This window comes from Mytilus californianus, unplaced genomic scaffold, assembly GCF_021869535.1.
Source record: "Mytilus californianus isolate M0D057914Y unplaced genomic scaffold, xbMytCali1.0.p SCAF_2, whole genome shotgun sequence".
NCBI lineage: Eukaryota > Metazoa > Mollusca > Bivalvia > Mytilida > Mytilidae > Mytilus > Mytilus californianus.
The window spans coordinates 7,751,495-7,770,667 of record NW_026262668.1 but is presented as its reverse complement, the minus strand read 5'-3'; the positions used below and the strand labels follow the sequence as shown (position 1 = coordinate 7,770,667).

The 19,173-nt window shown below is 31.0% G+C and overlaps 1 protein-coding gene across 3 annotated transcripts in view; it reads right to left on the bottom strand.

Annotated features, from left to right (window-relative positions):
- Positions 1 to 18,926, bottom strand: part of LOC127729201 (multidrug resistance-associated protein 1-like) — a 48,189-nt gene extending 29,263 nt beyond the window's left edge. For 2 of the 3 annotated variants that reach the window (XM_052236892.1, XM_052236894.1), the window contains exons 1-9: positions 18,666 to 18,926; positions 11,163 to 11,342; positions 10,008 to 10,133; positions 7,069 to 7,197; positions 5,909 to 6,037; positions 5,166 to 5,227; positions 4,592 to 4,726; positions 1,233 to 1,472; positions 377 to 557 (exon numbers count right to left, since the gene is read on the bottom strand). In XM_052236892.1, the coding sequence (XP_052092852.1) occupies positions 377 to 557; positions 1,233 to 1,472; positions 4,592 to 4,726; positions 5,166 to 5,227; positions 5,909 to 6,037; positions 7,069 to 7,197; positions 10,008 to 10,133; positions 11,163 to 11,342; positions 18,666 to 18,743 (1,260 nt within the window). In that variant the 5' untranslated portion in view covers positions 18,744 to 18,926. Of the gene's footprint in view, positions 1 to 376; positions 558 to 1,232; positions 1,473 to 4,591; positions 4,727 to 5,165; positions 5,228 to 5,908; positions 6,038 to 7,068; positions 7,198 to 10,007; positions 10,134 to 11,162; positions 11,343 to 18,648 lie in introns of all 3 variants that reach the window. The other variant, XM_052236893.1, reaches the window with a different exon arrangement.
- Positions 18,927 to 19,173: the final 247 nt, after the last annotated feature.

Sequence of the window (19,173 nt, the reverse complement as noted above, 5' to 3'; positions counted from 1 at the left end):
TAAATTAGTCAGGTAGTATATCTTATAGTAAATTGTTGTTGACTAAATTCCAAAAGGGTGCAGTTTTGACAAAGACTTCAAATACAATCTTTTGTTGTTAACAGCTTCTTTTTACCTCTATTAACATAGAAAAGTGCTTGCACAACTAACTAGAACGATAAATATTTCAATGAAAAACAATTCACAGGCTACTTTTGCTATCATTTATGTTAAAAAAAATTATACACCATTGGTCTACCAGTAAGCATGTCTATAAACCTTATTGATTTTGTTTTACTTAGAATATATACTTTCTATTTTTGGTGAATCCTGTCATCCTTTTTGTGTATACATATTGCTAAATATGTAGACCCCTAAACCACCAAAGTAAGGGTACCTTTTTATATATTGCTGATATGAGGGAACATCTGACCCTCATTCCAACAGCCATTCCCAGCTTATAATTCTGATGATAAAACACAGATTGTATCATTCCACTGACAAATAATCCAATAGCAGGGAGATAACCCTTCCATGACGGCTTGTTTTCACGGTCATCTGCATAAGCTATCAAAAAACTATTGAAAAATTAATTTATTAGTTAAAAGAGAATACAGTACATTGTACAACTGCCTTAATGTGACTTGATCTTAAGTGTTGATGTCCACCTCTTGTAGTTCAAACAAAATTCTGACCCAATTGCAATTTGTTTTATCAAACCAAACTGTTCAACTGGTCAGAAATTTGAACCAATTGCTGTAGAAAACCACAGTCAAGTCAACAAAGTGCAAGGTGATAAAATAAAATATTCTTATGTAATAAATTTGAATTTCAATTACTACATACAGTAACAGCTTGAAAGCCTGATAATCAGTACATCATGTAGTTAAGGTAGTAAGGAGTCTTTAGACTATAGATATATCAAACTCTAGGGTAATATTGGCCCAAAAATCTGTTTTAAGTTTATATCTAGAACTATTGCTACAATTTTCAGATAAATATTTCAATACATATGCGATCAATTTCACAAGAAAAACTTACGAGAAAAAATACTCTTACGTCATGAACATTCAATAAAAGTTACACTCAATTTTTATCGTAAGATTTTTTGTAACAAGAGCTTCAGATTGGCATAAAATTTATTGTCAAAATACATGTCAGCTAGTGTTCCTAATAAACTGTGAACAACAATTAACTTTTATTAAAATCATTTTCTTTTTAAAAACAGTTTAAGCAATATAAAAAGTACTTACCTAATGAGTATAGGTCCAACAAATTGAAGAATATCAGATATAAATTTAAACCATAATGATAATAAATAAGTCCAACCAAAACTATTAAACAGGGCCTTGAACAATGATCCTTTATGTCTTGTTGATTTTTGGACATTAATTTTGGTTGGTAAAAGCTTCGTTTGAAGTAGTGGTGTTTTCTCAGTTGCTGAAGTAGATTGTTGAATATCATACACATGCTGAGTTCTCTCTCTGGCATTTCTAAATAAAACAATCAGAAGGATATACATAATATATTGATTAATTGGCACAAAAATCACAACTAGGGAAAAAAAGCAACAACTGGTTAACTTTTATGATAAAGATGAAAACAAATTTTATTTTATTAGTGTTAGCACTTTATTCACTCAAAGGTAAATCGTGTAATAGAGATATCCAGATTTTCTATTGGGGTTTCCAGTCAGCAGGTATAAACTTTAGACCTAGAAAAGCCAATATGAAAATATTCAAGTACTGTGTAGTAACTGTATGAATAATAGGAGATTTGGGGTATAAGTCAATAGCATCCAAATGAAACAAAAATTTAAAGGTCATCTAGAAGCCAACGTACCATCTACAACAATAGAAAGGTATCTATATAATATGTCAAGCTCTTAATAAACCTGAGCAAAATATATTCATTTAATATACATCATTAAAAATCTGCCACCAACATCAGATTCAAAAATAAATAAATGGAGAATGTGTCCCCATGGACACAGATGATGCCCCCGCTTGCATACAACATTATAAAGGGACATAACTCAAGAATGATAAAAGTGACGCTACCCAAATTTGTACTTGATCTGAGTTTTAAGGTAATAAGTATTGTGTATAGGTTTCATAATGTTTGGTTGGGGCAAACTTAAGTTACAGAACGGAAACTAAAATTTTTGCAATTTTTCAATTTATAAAGGGGCATAACTCGATAATGATTAAAGTGATGCTACCAAAATTCAACTTGATCTGTGTTTTGTTGCAAAAAGCATTGTGTATAAGTTTCATAACATTTGGTTGAGGCAACTTAAGTTAGAGAACATAAACTAAAAATTTTGCATTTTTTTCCATTTATAAAGGGGCATAACTCGAGAATAGTTAAAGTGACCCCACCAAAATTCAAATTTGATCTTTATTGTGTGGTAATAAGCATTGTGTATATGTTTCATAAAATTTGGTTGAGGTAAACTTAAGTTAGAGAACGGAAAATAAAAATTTTGCAATTTTTCCATTTATGAAGGGGCATAACTCTAGAACGGTTAGAGTGACACTACCAAAATTCAATCTTGATCTGTATTTTGTGATAATAAGCATTGTGTATAAGTTTCATAACATTTGGTTGAAGCAAACACCCAAACTTAAGTTAGAGAATGGAAACTAAAAATTTGGCAATTTTTCCATTTATAAAGGGGCATAACTCTAGAACAATTAAAGTGACGACACCAAAATTCAAACTTGATCTGTATTTTGTAGTAATAAGCATTGTGTATAAGTTTCATAACATTTGGTAGAGGCAAACTTAAGTTAGAGAACAGAAACTAAAAATTTGGCAATTTTTCCATTTATAAAGGGGCATAACTCTAGAACAGTTAAAGTGACAACACCAAAATTCAAACTTGATCTGTGTTTTGTAGTAATTAGCATTGTGTATAAGTTTCATAACATTTGGTTGAGGCAAACTTAAGTTAGAGAACGGAAACTAAAAATTTTGTAATTTTTCCATTTATAAAGGGGCATAACTCCAGAACAGTTAAAGTGACGACACCAAAATTCAAACTTGATATGTGTTTTGTGGTAATAAGCATTGGCTATAAGTTTCATAACATTTGGTTGAGGCAAACTCAAGTTAGAGAACGGAAACCAATTTTGGAATGTATGTACTACAGACAGACAAGGGTAAAACTTAATGCCCCCTCTGCTACAGCAGGGGCATAAAAATATAAATAAATACATTAAATATAACAAAAGACAACCACTGATGAGTTTCCTTACTTTAGACAGGCACTTGAACATGAGTCAAAGTTAAAACTTTTTTTTATCTAAACCTTTTTCATCTATATCAGTGGAACAACAAGAAGTTGCACAAGTTGTAGTAGTAAGCATTCCTCAACTTGTATTCAAAGTATCAGAAAACAGGAAGCAGGACTGGTGTCTGATACATTACAAGTCATCACTGTCAATCTTCTGATCAAATATGAAGTAGTTTTGTTCAATAGTACTGGAGAAATGTATGACAAAAATATTTATGTTCAATCTACATATTGACAAATTCAAAATATTGGGGAAAAGGAAGAAGGTGTCTGACAATGAACCATGAAAATGAGAACACAGTTACATAAACCCTGCCAGACAGACATGTACACCTTACAATCATTCCATACACCAAATATAAATGACCTATAGCTTATAGTATCTGATAAATTGACAAAGTTACAAAAAAATTATCATTGACCAATGAACCATGAAAATGAGGTGAAGGCCATATGAACCCTGTCAGACAGACATGTACACCTTACAATCGTTCCATACACCAAATATAGTTTGACTTTACACTAATAATATCTGAGAAATAGACCAAACCACAAAAACTTAACTTTTACTACTGAACCATGATAATGAGGTCAAGGTCAGATGACACCTACCAGTTGGAAATGTACACCTTACAATCATTCCATACACCAAATAAAGTAGAAATTTAGCTTTTATTATCTGAGATATGGACTTGACCCTCAAAACTTAACCTTGTTCACTGATCCATGAAATGAGGTCGTGGTCAAGTGAAAACTGTCTGACAGGCACAAGGACAAGGTAAGCACATATTAAATATAGTTATCCTATTATTCAAAATAATGGAGAAATTAACATTACAAAAAATTTAAACTTTTTTTCAAGAAGTCACTGAACCATGGAAATGAGGTCAAGGACAATGGACATATGACAGACGTAAACCTCATAACATGAGGCATCAATATACAAAGTATGAAACCTCCAGTTCTTCTACCTACTGAAATATTAAGCTTTTAGGTAATTAGTTAACACATCTGCAGCTGAATCACTATCCCAATGTCACGCTTTCTGCAACAGAAGTCGCAGGCCGGACAAAAATCAGTACAGAAAAAGCACTTAACTCTTAAAAAAACAAAACAAAAAATATTTCGAATTGTTTCAAAGTTCAAAATGCAATAATTGTTACATCAATTTCATTATTACAATCTTATCAATAAGTCTATTAAACCAAAACAAAAGATTAAAAGGACAATTCCTAAACTTGTTTGCTTTATAAGTAACATTACCATATATATCTTGGTGTGAACTGTTACTTTTATTATCAGCATACTTCCTACCTGCTCTGAGCTTTAGACAGTTCATATCTCCAGTTCCGATCAAATATTTTCACTACATTCAGACTTTGATCCCGAGACATCAAAGGCCATAAATCTTTTTCTACTAATGGCTTCTTATAAGCTTTTACAATAATCCTGTAAAAAAAAAGGACTCTTATGACATATTCTTTACTTGTCAAGCTGTTAACCAAATATGAAATCATTCTGTTAAATATTTCCTGAAAATGTGAAGAAATTTTTTTTCCAACATATTTTACAATTGAGGTATCAGCAAATAGGATGTAGGTGTCTAACAGATCTGAAAAGCACTCACACATTATATATCATCACTTTCTAGCTACTGACCTAATATGAAGTCTCTGTTCAGTGGTTTTTGAGAAAAAAGAGATGAAAGTATTTGTTAGCCAGATAGACAGATGAATAGAGGGACTAGGTCATTGCAAAATATAGCACTCATAAATCTAAGAACTTCTGTATCTACAGTTTAAGAAAGATTTTTAACCCCTATGCAGCTACTTCTATATTTGATATAGTGTTTTTATTTCATTAGTCACCATTTCATGTTTATACTTACAAGTTCATCCACCAAAAGTATAAAAGATTGAGTATAGAAGCTTTTTCTTCAGGACAAGGTTCCTGGAAAATAAAATTTTTAAAAAGTACTGTAAATTTTATCTATTTTTGTTGGTACTAATTTTTGTGGATTGAGGAAAAAATTGCATATTTAAATAAGTTTATTCTTGATTTTTCAGTTTTAATAAATTCTGCCTATAGGTTTCATACAACCAATTCATCTACTCACATTTAGAACCCATGTAAAAGTAGCCCTACTCTGACAATAATAGTGCCATTGATGTTGTTGTTTACTGAAACTACAAGTAAATGCATTAAAATGAATGAAACTTTTGCTGAATGAGAAATTTATTTAGACCATTTAAAATGTGACAAAGTAGCAATGTTTTATATATAGATAAGAAGATGTGGTATGAGTTCCAATGAGACAACTATCCATCCAAGTCACAATGTGTAAAAAGTAAACAATTATAGGTCAAAGTACGGCCTTCAACACGGAGCTTTGGCTCACACTGAACAGCAAGCTATTAAGAGTCCCAAAAAGACTAGTGTAAAACAATTCAAACAGGAAAATATACATTTAATAAGTGAAATTTGTCATAGATTATACATGTAGATCTAAAGGAAAAATAGTTTAATAACAGACCTTAACCAGAATTAATAGACATTGGCAATGGGTCTTTTGTGAATTTCACACACTGGGCCCACATGTCTTTTACAGGAAATACTGATTGACATACTTACTCTACCACTGTCTCCATCTTCGCTAACTATGTTCTGTTTTTCGGCAAATGAATGAAGGATGAGTTGTACAAACAGAATGGAATATATAATATAAAATAGTATACATCTAAATAGGTTCTCCTCATATGTCTGCAAAACAAATTCAAATCATAAATAACCTGTAAGCAAATACAAATTTTGTTATCATTTTTTCATCAAAATCACTAGCTTTTTCAAACAAAATTCCCTATAAAAAATTCTTTATGGATTCAAGAAGCTGTTGCACAAGTTTTGTAAAATTCAATGAATGTTTGACATAATTATTCTAGTTATAAAATTTCATACACAGACTGTACATAAATGTTAGACTGCAAAAAAAAAAAAAAATAAGTTCCATTGACCTACCACTAGTGGTTCCCCATAAACTGACCTAATCGATTACAAACAAATACATGTAAACTAAACAAAAGTTTCAAAGTCAATAGACCATGATTGAGGGGACAGGTCCAAGGAAATGAGATGTGCCAATGCTAATACAACTGCATACCAAATATCATCCACCTACCACTAGCTGTTTCCCATAAACTGACCTAATCACAAACTAATACATTGTTTATAAAGCAGCCGCGGGAAACAGCATAGTTATCTCTTGCTTTTTGAATCCTTCAAGTTGGGACAAAATCGGAAAAAATGAAAAAAAAAAAAAATTGAAAATTTTGTTCTATGTACTGCCTTTGATCTTAAAGAAGCTTTAGTCCAAGTTTAAAAAAATTCAATGAACTTAATGATGTCTAAAAAAAACCACAAACTGAACCTTAATGTTTAACAATACTACATAACAAAGGAATGTAGGATCATTATATCTTCTTTCACATATATGTTGCAGACAAGACAATAAGTTACAAGCTTTATGCAATTGATGCAAAAACAGTGTACAACCTGTAATTTTCTATAAATTAAACTTAAATAAATCAATGCATATTGCATGTTGTCATTGTTGGTCTAAAGAGAATTTTGTATTGATGGAAAATCTTTGGTTATCTCCACAAATGTATTTACAAACTCCCTTTGTCTCAGAGCAATTTAAAGCTTTTTAAAACATTTGATATAGACATTGTTCTATGGTTGAAGATTGTAGAGGTCAACATATACACTTAATCTCTGACCCTATATATACTTACATGATTTACAACTCTTGTGTAAAAATCAACAATATTACACACAACCTTAAGTAACCAGAAAACAAACAAAGAAGTAGATGTTATGTTCCCTCGTATTCTGTCTAACTGAGTATACACTGCAGCCAAACCCTACAAAACAAATAGTGAAGATATTAAGCAAAAAATTTTAAAAAAATGTTTAGTTTACATATATACCCTATATTTTTTGCCTCAAAATGACTACCTTAATATTGCATTGTCACATTTGGAAGTGAAAAGTGACAAAATTGTCTGTTGTTGTCATAAACTTGAGAAACTTGAGGTAAAAAATGTGAACAAATTTCTACCAATCTAGTATCTACCCAATTTTTCTAAAGGAGAAAACCCTTAAAACACACATATTCTTATTAGTTTGGCCTTATATTTTATAAAATTTCTGATTTGTCATATACTTTTGGGGTACATGTACTAACAATTAGAAAAAACAATTTCTATATTCCATATTGCATGTAGGGATATAATTTGTATATATTGCACAGAAAACAAAAAACCAGGGGAGATAACTATCACAATTTTCTTATAAATGTTACAGTAAAGAACTATAGAATGATATATTGGTTATAGCTTGTTATATAGCAAAACTGAATTCTTTTGTACACTGTCTTAATTAATTGATTTTTTTGCTTTTTAACATTTTTATTTGTGTCTGTTGACCCTTGCAATATTGCCCATCAAAAAATTTGTAAGGGTTCCGCGGTACAAATCCAAAATAGTATAAGAAAGTTATTAAAATTTTAAAAACTTTAACCACAGAGTGAATATGTTGTTTCCTGGCAGAAAATCTGAGTCCATTTAAAAGTAAAATATGGAAAAAATGGATTTATTTTTTTACAATATTTACTTCTAGATACTATCTTATGATCATAAACAAGCTTCTGTCTAAGTTTGGTACAAACCCAGGATAGTTTAAGAAAGTTATTAAAATTTTAAAAACTTTAACCACAGAGTGAATGTTATATTTCCCGGCAGAAAAACTAAGTCCATTTATAAGTAAAATACGGAAAAAAATGGAATTTTATTTTTACAAAATTTACTTCTGGATACTATCTTATGATCATAAACAAGCTTCTGTCCAAGTTTGGTAGAAATCCAGGATAGTTTAGGAAAGTTATTAAAATTTCAAAAACTTTAACCACAGAGTGAATATTTGTGGACGCCGCCGACGACAACGCCGACGGAATGTAGGATCGCTATGTCTCGCTTTTTCGACTTAAGTCGAAGGCTCGACAAAAATGGAAATTAATAGAAAAAACAAAAAAATGTAAGAAGCAAGTATAGCAAGGAAATATTTGGATAACTAGGGACAGATGAATTTGGTCTAATCATATAGCAGTATTACCTAAAACTATACTGATTTTATTGTATTGTGTGCACGATTCATTTAGCAAATTACACTCTCCATACAAATAAAACTATTAAATTGTAAAATGATATTGTTTACATCTGACACTATGGTATAAACAGGATAAAAGCATTTAAGGTATGTACTTCTAAATGACCAACAACTAGTATTTGTTATATAAATAGATTGATAATAGATAAATCCTGACCAAGCATACAAATTTTACAAGATAGTTAACATGTATCTTCTCATTAATAACATTTCCCTGTTTTCTGTATTAAATTTAGTCCAATGGTCTGCAGAAAAATCTTCTTGGCGTTTTTAAAATTCTTACCTTTTTCTTTAATTATTAACAGATTGTTACTACTGTTTTTGGTCAAGACAACATAATTACATTGATCCTCCCTACTGTCCCATCATTTTTCATTTGTAACAATTCATCAATTTAACATTTCCCCCATTCTAAAATAAATAATGTTCACCTTGGAAACTTGAATGAAATGAAAAGTCCACCCCCTTCCCACCCCCTAAAAAGACAACTAGATGTTGACATATAGACAGGTATTAATAGTCAATATGTCTAAATCATCCCTGTCTAAAAAGTGTATAATTTAACTGAGACTATCATAAATCTCAGATCACTGATGGATTCTCAAAATTACACAAAATATTTAAATTATGACTAAAGATAACTACTAATGAGGTTCCTTACAGGTAATTCTTAAAAAATAAACAGAAAAATTAAACAAATAAATGGAGAATGTGTCCCCATGGACACAGATGATGCCCCGCTTGCATACAACATTATAAAGGGACATAACATAAGAACAATAAAAGTGACGCTACCCAAATTTGTACTTGATCTTAGTTTTGTGGTAATAAGTATTGTGTAAAGGTTTCATGTTTGGTTGGGGCAAACTTAAGTTACAGAACGGAAACTAAAAATTTTGCAATTTTTCGATTTATAAAGGGGCATAACTCAATAATGGTTTAAGTGACACTACCCAAATTCAAATTGATCTGTGTTTTATCAGTGGAAGGCAAAATTAAACATTGCATTGTATAAAGCATTGATTGTAGTTGATTCAACTATAATCATGGACAAAGGAAGATAACTCCAATTTTAAAAATTACTTGAACAATTGATATTTTTAGAAAAGTATGAAAAATTTAGCAATTTTGCCATTTGTAAAGGGGTATAACTCTAGAACAGTAAAAGTGACGCCACCAAAATTCAAACTTGATCTGTGTATTGTGGTAATAAGCATTGTGTATCAGTTTCATAACATTTGGTTGAGGCAAACTTAAGTTAGAGAACGGAAACTAATTTTGGGACGTACGGACGTACGGACGTACGTACGGACAGACGGACAAGGGTAAAACTTAATGCCCCCTCTGCTTCGGCGGGGGCACAAAATAAGAATAAACAATTGAAATATGTATGTAACAGAACATCTATTTATACATACACATAATATAAATTAATAGGTGAATACTACAGTCATGATATAACATACCAAATTTATATGATTAATTAAATAAATGTAAATTGACTCACATAAGAAACAGCATTGATCAAGCCAGAAACAATGACAACATTAGGTGCAGTATAACTGAGCTTTTCTTCTGAAACTTCTCTAACGGTATCAATTATAGTCATAACAACCAATATTAAATCTAAAATCTAGAAAAAAGGACATAATTATATGCAAAATATAGAAACAAAATTCTTTGAGAACACTAAAAACTTTGTGTACAAATAATCTACATTTCCTTTTCACGCTATTGTAGAGCAGTGGAATATAATTACTGAATTATTTGGGTTAGGCGTATATATATATATAGCATTAACAATAAATATTATAAACTGTTAACATCTTAGATATGTGTTGTCTGTGTAACATTAACACAAACCTTTACAATTGTTTGATGCCAGAGATGTCTGAAACAGCATGCCTTTGTCTTGCTTCTGAGACTTTAAGAAAAATATATGGCGAAAATACAGTAACTTAAATCACTAAATGCATTGTACATAATAAATAATCTTGAAAAATCTGAGTATAGTCTACAGCAAGTCTGATGAATATGATGCATAAGGAGCTATATCCCCTTCCCTTATTTTGCAAAATGTCTATGAATCATATACTGCATATGTTTAACGCTGATGTATATGTCTATATATATATATATATATATATATAGCATAATATGTGGGGGCCTCGGTGGCCGAGTGGTCTAAGTAGTTACTACTGTAATCACTAGCCAGTCAACACTGAGGTTGTGAGTTCGAACCCCCCTCGTGCGGGTGCACTCAACTCCAATCTTAATTGACTAGGATTGTCAGTTTTCCTATCGAAGGTCGGTGGTTTTCTTCTGGCATTCCGGCTTCCTCCACCAATAAAAACTGGCCGCCATGAAATAGCCCAAAAGCGGTGCTTAAAAGTGGCGTTAAAACACCAAAAATCAAAAATCAAATCATAATATGTGAATTTTCTATGTGAGAAATAAAATATAGAAGAAATTCAAATTTGAAGCAAAGAAAAAACTGATTTCATATACTTTTCTTAACTTATTATGTAAACAAGACTCGATGATTTAAATCTCAAGTTTATTAAAAAAAATATTAGACTTTCCCCCTAAAATATAAGATTAACACAGCACACATTTTTGCTCTAAGTACACACTATTATAGAACTTCTCAGTGTAAACTTACCAATTTTGACATATTAAATGCTGTTACAGGCAATCTTTGATTTTTGGCTGTTCTGACAAGATAAATATTTACAGGTAAAGTTAACCAAAGCCAGCCACATGGTAACCATACTAAAACTGTGTTCCTGAAGCATTTAGTGAAGTTTGGATATGTGCTGTTGTCAGAAAAACCTGTGTCATCCTGTGAAAATAAGAAAAACACAGATTTGTCAAGAAACATTTACCTCGTTTTAGTTAAACTAATAAATTAATAGAATTACAGTTTTACAATTAGATGATGCATGGAGTTCTTTTTATGTACTTACAAAACTTTTATGTGATTTAGTAATGTAATATTGTACTGAATAACCCTGGTCAATAAGTCACATATCATATAAAAATAAGGAGATGATAGTATGATTGCCAATTAGATCATTATTCACAAGAGTCCTAGTGCATACTTAATAGCTATAGTTCCAGTTTACACTTGGAAAAAAAAACTTTCCAAGGGAAATAACTCCTATAAAGAGCCAGTTGACAGTACCAGTATGGCGTACCATTTTGCTGTTTACAGTTTCTTTCTGTTCTACTTTTCAACATAATAGGCATACATGTTACAATTGGGTAAAAAAATACTATATAGGGAAATAACTCCTATAAACTATATACATGTATATGAAAATAAGGAGATGTAGTATGATGAGACTATCTATCCACCAATGTTCAAATAGTGTGGATGTAAGCAATTATAGGCAACCGTATGACCTTCAAAAATGAAAAAAACCCATACCGTATAGTCGGCTATAAAAGGCCCCGACATGAAAAATATGTAACTATTCAGTTGAGAAAATTAAAAGCCTAATTTATAACAAAACAATTTACAGGAAAAAAAATATGACAGACATGAACCAACAACAACATATATGGTTTCAGTTATATTGGTTATTTTGTAAATCTTGTATTGCTGATCATGTTTACCATTTTTCGGTTTCAGATAATAGAGAACAATGCTAAAATATTATCATTAAGGGGCAATAACTCATATTGCAGTCATCTGATAAAATAAGTAGAAATATATGATATGTAGAGCTTGTCATTCTGACCATATATTCCCTAGACGATTTCCTCTATTAAGATTTTCAAGAGATAAGACAAATACTGTCTTTATAATGTTATGTTCTATTTCTAGTTGTGGCAGCCATATATGCTGGTTGGCGGGGACAGCAAACACAAACTTTACACTTAATCCCATAAGGATCATTCAGGTCAAGTTAGGTTGAAAATGGTAATCGGATTTCAAAGGATATTATCTAATGACAAGTGACAAATTGAAGATATAGACACCCATGGAAAAAGGTGTACCCAAATTGGCTATTTGTTTGAGAATTTAAACTAGGCCAAAAAAAAAAAATTTAGAAAATTACTATTCTCACAATGTTAGACCACTATATTTACAGGTATTTTCTTCAGGTAAAATAATAATTCAAATATTTAAACCTATCCATCTTTTGATAGGATAGAAACAATGGAAGTCAAGGTCCTATTATCATGGTCATTCAATACCTGTTGACACCTGTAATTTTACAAAATAATTTGCCCCAATTTATGAAAGTTGCATTAAAATCTCATTTACCCTATCGCATCAAGCCTAGCTGTTCATTAACATGTTCAGCTAGCAACTTAAATGCCAGTTTAATAAGTACTTGTAGCTGTCTGTGTGACATCAATCATATGTTTCAGAAAAAACAAGTTGCTTTCTTTAAAAAAGGAAAAGCAGTACATGAACCCGAGACCGCTGACTGGTCACCAAAAAATTGTTTCTGGATTTTATTTGCTTTCGATTTGAAATAATTTACTGTTAATAGAATAAGGTATCGTAATGATGATGTTAAAAGACCTTCATTGAAAATATGTAATTGTGTGTAGATTCTTGCACAAGTCAATTGAAAGCAATGTTGGATTTTTGTTGGAATAGAAAAGTGTATATATACAGCTACTATTTGAATTTACCTTTAAAGGCTTGATTATTTCATTTATTACTTGGGAGTGTACATCATTTTTTCTTAATCCTATTGCAAATCACAATTTCTGCAAACCCAATATCTAATTCAAATTGCACAAACCAATCACAATATAAATTTAAGCACTCAGTTTGCTTTATAATCTGGATGAATTTATTCAATTTTTCATATCATCATATTTTGTTTCCTGGATGCCTTCAATTATTCGTTTACTTGTTATTGAAATTGTCTGTACTCATGGTAGTTGTTGTTTAGATAAATTTTAAAGTCCAATTTCAATTTCAATGTAAAGTGAAACCCTGTGGTATGCAACTTATAAGAAGGTTTCGTTTTCTTGAGAGTAACACAGAGGCTTCATTCGGGACCTCTTATATACTGCAAATTATTTTGGTCTCATAAAACATCTCAAATTTTAAGGATTTCCTGAAGTTACTTAAATCAATCCAAATATTCCACAGGAAAACTTGGTTTTGAAGAATATCTTATTTTCATATTAAGTTTTATGAATACCTGAACATACTCTCAGAAGAACCAATTTATATAAAAAGATATGTAGATATATGATGATACCAGCATTTAAATGTTGTACGCCAGACGCAAATTTAGTCTACAAAAGACTCATCAGTGACACTCAAATAAAAAAAGTTAAAAAGACCAAATAAAGTATAAAGCTGAAAGGCATTGAAGACCCAAAATTTCGAAACAAAGGTTTTACCGAATACATCTAAGGTAATCTATTCCTGGGGTAGAAAATCCTTACTATTTCTAAAATTTCAAAGTTTACAATAGGACAGTCACTCAAAAAAGAAAAAGAAAAGAGAAAAAACAAGAGGTCAGAATACCTTAAGTAATGATAACCATGCTTGAAAGTCACATATCAAGCTCTTACTGCCGTGTCCTGAATTTAGATAAGAAATGCGAAAATTCACATTCACAAGTGAAATTAATATTTATGCAGGCACATGGTTTTCTTTGTTTAATAGTTGAATTCCAAGGGTGGTATATAATGTTAATGAACCAAGATGTATGTAGGATAGCTAGTCAATACAATGAATATACAATTTTCAAAATCGTACCATGCATAATACAAAGATTTAGATCGATAAGGTTGAACTATTAATAACAACAAAAAATATTGAAATTTTATTAACATACATTCCTGATAATGAATCTTTTCCGAAATTTAAAATATAATATCAATGAACACAAACGTCATGTATTTTCTGATGGACATTTTATTTATCAAATCAATCTCTTCTTAAAGTCTTACTTTCCATTGATATACAAAATATAAGCAGAAACTTATAAAACCATACTAAAACGGTATAAAATAATTAATGTAGTGATTAAATTTTTTTATGATTATTGCAAAATATTAATTACGTTTTTTGTGAGATGCAAGGATTTAAATATTTTGTGAATTGAAACTATGAAAGTCAATTTTCATTCACTACCATTTAAAATTTAGATACTAACTTATGTGTATGCATCTCTGCTCATTGGTGCTCATAATGTTGCATATCATTTTCATAAATGTATTCACTGTTCAAACCTCTTTGACCTAATACATGTATAACAATTTCAACTACACATATATTCTATTTTAAAAGGATAAATTTACAAAAATCATTTTGTTTAAGTATCTTTCTGCTTTCCGACCACTGTGTTTCCAATCTAAGATAAATATTTATTAATTTTCTTCATGCTTTCCAACATTTACCCAGGCTATGATTGAAATACAAAATATCATGTAGCAAACGTTCAAAAATATTCAGTTTATTCTGGGACATTATATATTAATGAACTATTTCCAGGTTTATTGTCAAAATGCACAATAGCACATTGTACATAACCTCGATAAGTTAAAAAAATCTGACAAAGACCTTTCACAAAACTATTTATAGACACATATACACACACAAAAACAAGCACTCGAGATGTAAAGCAAATAAAATGCTCCGCTGGGGCGCAGCTTGATACGACCGCAGAGGTCGAACCCTGAACAGTTGGGGCAAGTATGGACACAACATTCAAGCTTGATACAGCACTGAATTTGGATTGTAATTAAATATTTGACACAGCATAGGTTTCTGACACAGAATGAATGTGGTCTAAGAACTTGAAAATTTTTAATTTACCTATTCAAACCATATCATTATTATTTGCTTTTATATATAAATCAGAAATAACCAATTTAAAATGGGAAATTTTAAAGAAAAAAAGGAAAAAAAAATCCTCCCCCCCTAAATTTTTTGAACCCCCTTATGATTCATCACCCCCAAACTCAATCCCAGCCTTCCCTTTGTGGTATGGTACCTCACAGTACAATTTCAGAGAGATCCATACACTTGAACACAAGTTATTATCTGGAAACTAGAAAAATGCTTGTTTTTTGGCCCCTTTTTGGCCCCAAATTCCTCAACGTTTAGGGCAATTACCCCAAAACTCAAACCAAGCTTTCCCTTTGTGATATGGAACCTTGCAGCACAATTTCATAAAGATCCATACACATACACACAAGTTATTGTCCTGAAACTAGAAAAATGCTTGTTTTTTTGCCCTTTTATGGCCCCTAATTCCTAAAATTTTGAGGGAATTACCCCCAAAATCAATCCCAGCCTTCCCTTTGAGGTATGGTACCTTGCAGTACAATTTCAGAGAGATCCATACACTTGAACACAAGTTATTGTCTGGAAACTTGAAAAATGCTTATTTTTGGCCCCTTTTTGGCCCCTTATTCGTAAACATTTTGGGCAATTACCTCCAAACTCAATTCCAGCGTTCCCTTTGTGATATGGAACCTTGTAGTACAATTTCATAAAGATCCATACACTTACACACAAGTTATTGTCATGAAACTAGAAAAATGCTTGTTTTTTGCCCCTTTTTGGCCCTTAATTCCTAAAATTTGGAGGCAATTACCCCCAAAATCAATCCCAGCATTCCCTTTGTGATATGAAACGTTGTGGTACAATGTCAGAGAGATCCATACACTAACACACAAGTTATGTCTGGAAGTTACAAAAATGCTTATTTTTGGCCCCTTTTTGGCCCCTAATTCCTTAACTGTTGGTACCATAACCCCCAAAATCAATTCCCAACTTCCTTTTGTGGTATTGAACCTTATGGTAAAATTTCATAGAGATCCATTCACTTAAACTAAAGTTAGAGTGCGAAAACCAATGTGTCTTCGGACGACGACAACGACGACGACGACAACGCCAACATCATACCAATATACGACCACAAAATTTTTTTGCGGTCGTATAAAAATTACAACAGCTGATAAGGTTCCTGAATTGGTTGCAAATTGATTTGCATCTTTAGGAAAAAATAATAGTAAAATGTTCATTTATTTGTACATGTAAATGAATTTTTATTTACATAAAAAACCAGGTCTGTTACATGTTAACATCAGATGACTTAAAGGTAGGGTAGTACATTTTTTTAAAAATTATATAAGTTAGCTGTTTTGTATCAAGCATAAATTAAAAAAGAATTTGTATTAATAGTCTAATTTTTACACAATACTGAACATTCACATGGCCGTTTTTTAAGAAAACCATCAGACAAGAACATCACATCAGAACATGTGACGGTCTCATCTTTTTCAAACAGTTCTTTTTTTTATGTAACATATTCTATTTAATTTTGTATAATAAAATGTCAAGATTTTAAAAGTTACATAAAATGCAAATTTGAGTTTTATAACATATCTGAATTTAGGACACTTGAAGGTCATTTTAACAAGTAAAATACATTGAACTGCTATCATGCACTTCAGATTACCTGATAATGGTAAGCAGATGCAATAGGCAACAATTATCAAAATCTGTTGTACACAATGGCAAAATCCAATGTATTGTAATGGCAATTGAAATGCACACAAAAATCTGTTGTACACAATGAGAAAATTCACTGTATTGTAATGGCCATAGGAAATGCACACAAAAATCAGCTGTACACAATGGCAAAATCCATTGTATTGTAATGGCAATAGGAAACCCAAACAAAAATCTGTTGTACAATATACACAAAACAATTAATTTTGATAGCAATTTGGAACACATAATCTATTGTATCTACTGGTCAATATTGTTATAATCAACGAAAGCATTAAAGGACATTATATATAAAAAGAAGATGTGGTATGATTGCCATGCAATGAGACAACTCTCCACAAGAGACCAAATGACACAGAAATTAACAACTATAGGTCACCGTACGGCCTTCAACAATGATCAAAGCCCATACCGCAACGTCAGCTATGTTCATCATTAGTGTCAACTAATTTATAAGTGTTTATGATTTATTCATTCAAGTATATATGGAGCTGTTTATTGTTTTTTTCTTAATTTATCATAACACTGGCATCATAGTATGTATTCAAATGGTATGCAAACAAAAAGTTCTAGACATCGTATGTGTCATATTGAAGTTTCGTGTGACTATTGTATTCTCTAATTTAAGCAAAGATGGATAATTTGTGATTTTTATTTTAATTTTTAGCATGAATCAATAGTAATCAATCATATATTTCAGCAGAGAAATTACCATGATTACTATATATGCATTAAATTAACTTTCATTTTTATCCTGATGCATAGTTGTAAATAATCTAAAAGGTCAGTTGGGTATCTTAAACAATTGCATTTTATTCTTTTTGCATAAGAACTTGTATCATTAGCAACAATAACTGAAATCTGATTCTTTGAATATCTTTAAGTGCAGCTGAGGTTTAGTCTCAGAGTGCAGTCAACTTCATAAAAGATAATACATATGACAAGAACCTAGTCCTATTTACACTCGACTTCACATTCTCATTGATTCTTATTCAATTTTAATGTGTGTATTCTGATGTTTTCATCTTTCATTTTTTTGGAATGCAACACATTGACAGTAAAAACATCAAATCGAAAATAACAAATAACAAAATGAGTAAAAAGAAAATATCAGTAAACAAACAGAAAAAGAAAATATTGCCCCAGGTCACATGTTAAAGGACTATATTCATAAGTACCACAGGCACTTGTCTCTGAATTTTTTTTTCCCCTATATATACATGTACCTTAACATATTAAGGTATATAGGTACCAACAAAAAAATCAGAGACAAGTGCCTGTGATAAGCATCCAGAATTTTAGTTGCTTACCAAAATTTGTTGCAATTAATCTAATTAATATTGCACTCTGCATGCATGGGACCCTAGTTGGAACAGTAAATTTACAGCCAATTACAGAAGTTATAACCAATAAAATCAAAACTTTAATAGAATAGTCGTTCAAATATCTTCTTTCATTTATATTTCAAACCTGGGAACAGTATATCTATCTATCAATATATATGTTCCTGTTCAAACTGATGACAAATGTGTACAGTGCTTACATTTAAATAAAGATAGATTTATATACAAGATAAGATTTAGTGTCAGCAAATAATATGTTTTTTCCAAATAAAAAAAAAGATATGATAAGAATATTATTTTACCCAGAATGAAGAATTACCGCAAAATTCCTCAAAGTTTGACATCTCTCTTTCGTCGGTATACTTTCACTTTCAGTTTGACTCCGCAGTTTTTTCATGCATTTTTTTTTTATCCTCTTTCACCTGTATATTAATCTGATGAACTTATACTTTCTTTCTGTATCGACTTTCTTGTGGTATATATAAATAATAAGTTCTTGTCACGCTTGGTTAACATGTATAAATTTGTAAAAACTATCACAGGTTAAAAACTATCACGTGTGCCATTTTTTGTGTTTTTATTTTTTTTGGCCAACCACATGGGTTACCTCCCCTTAATTACTTAAGTTTAAAACGGCGGGAAATATCATTGATACAATTTTTACCATACATGAGGTTCGGTTCTAGATGCCTACTAGTAATGCCAGGAAGATTAAAATTATTTAGTATGATTATTTTATCAAACTAGAGATGCGTTTGTCTTTTTTGTGGGGGAAATGTGTGAGTTTTCCAAAGGACACCTGTGTCAACTACCCTCTCAAATCATGA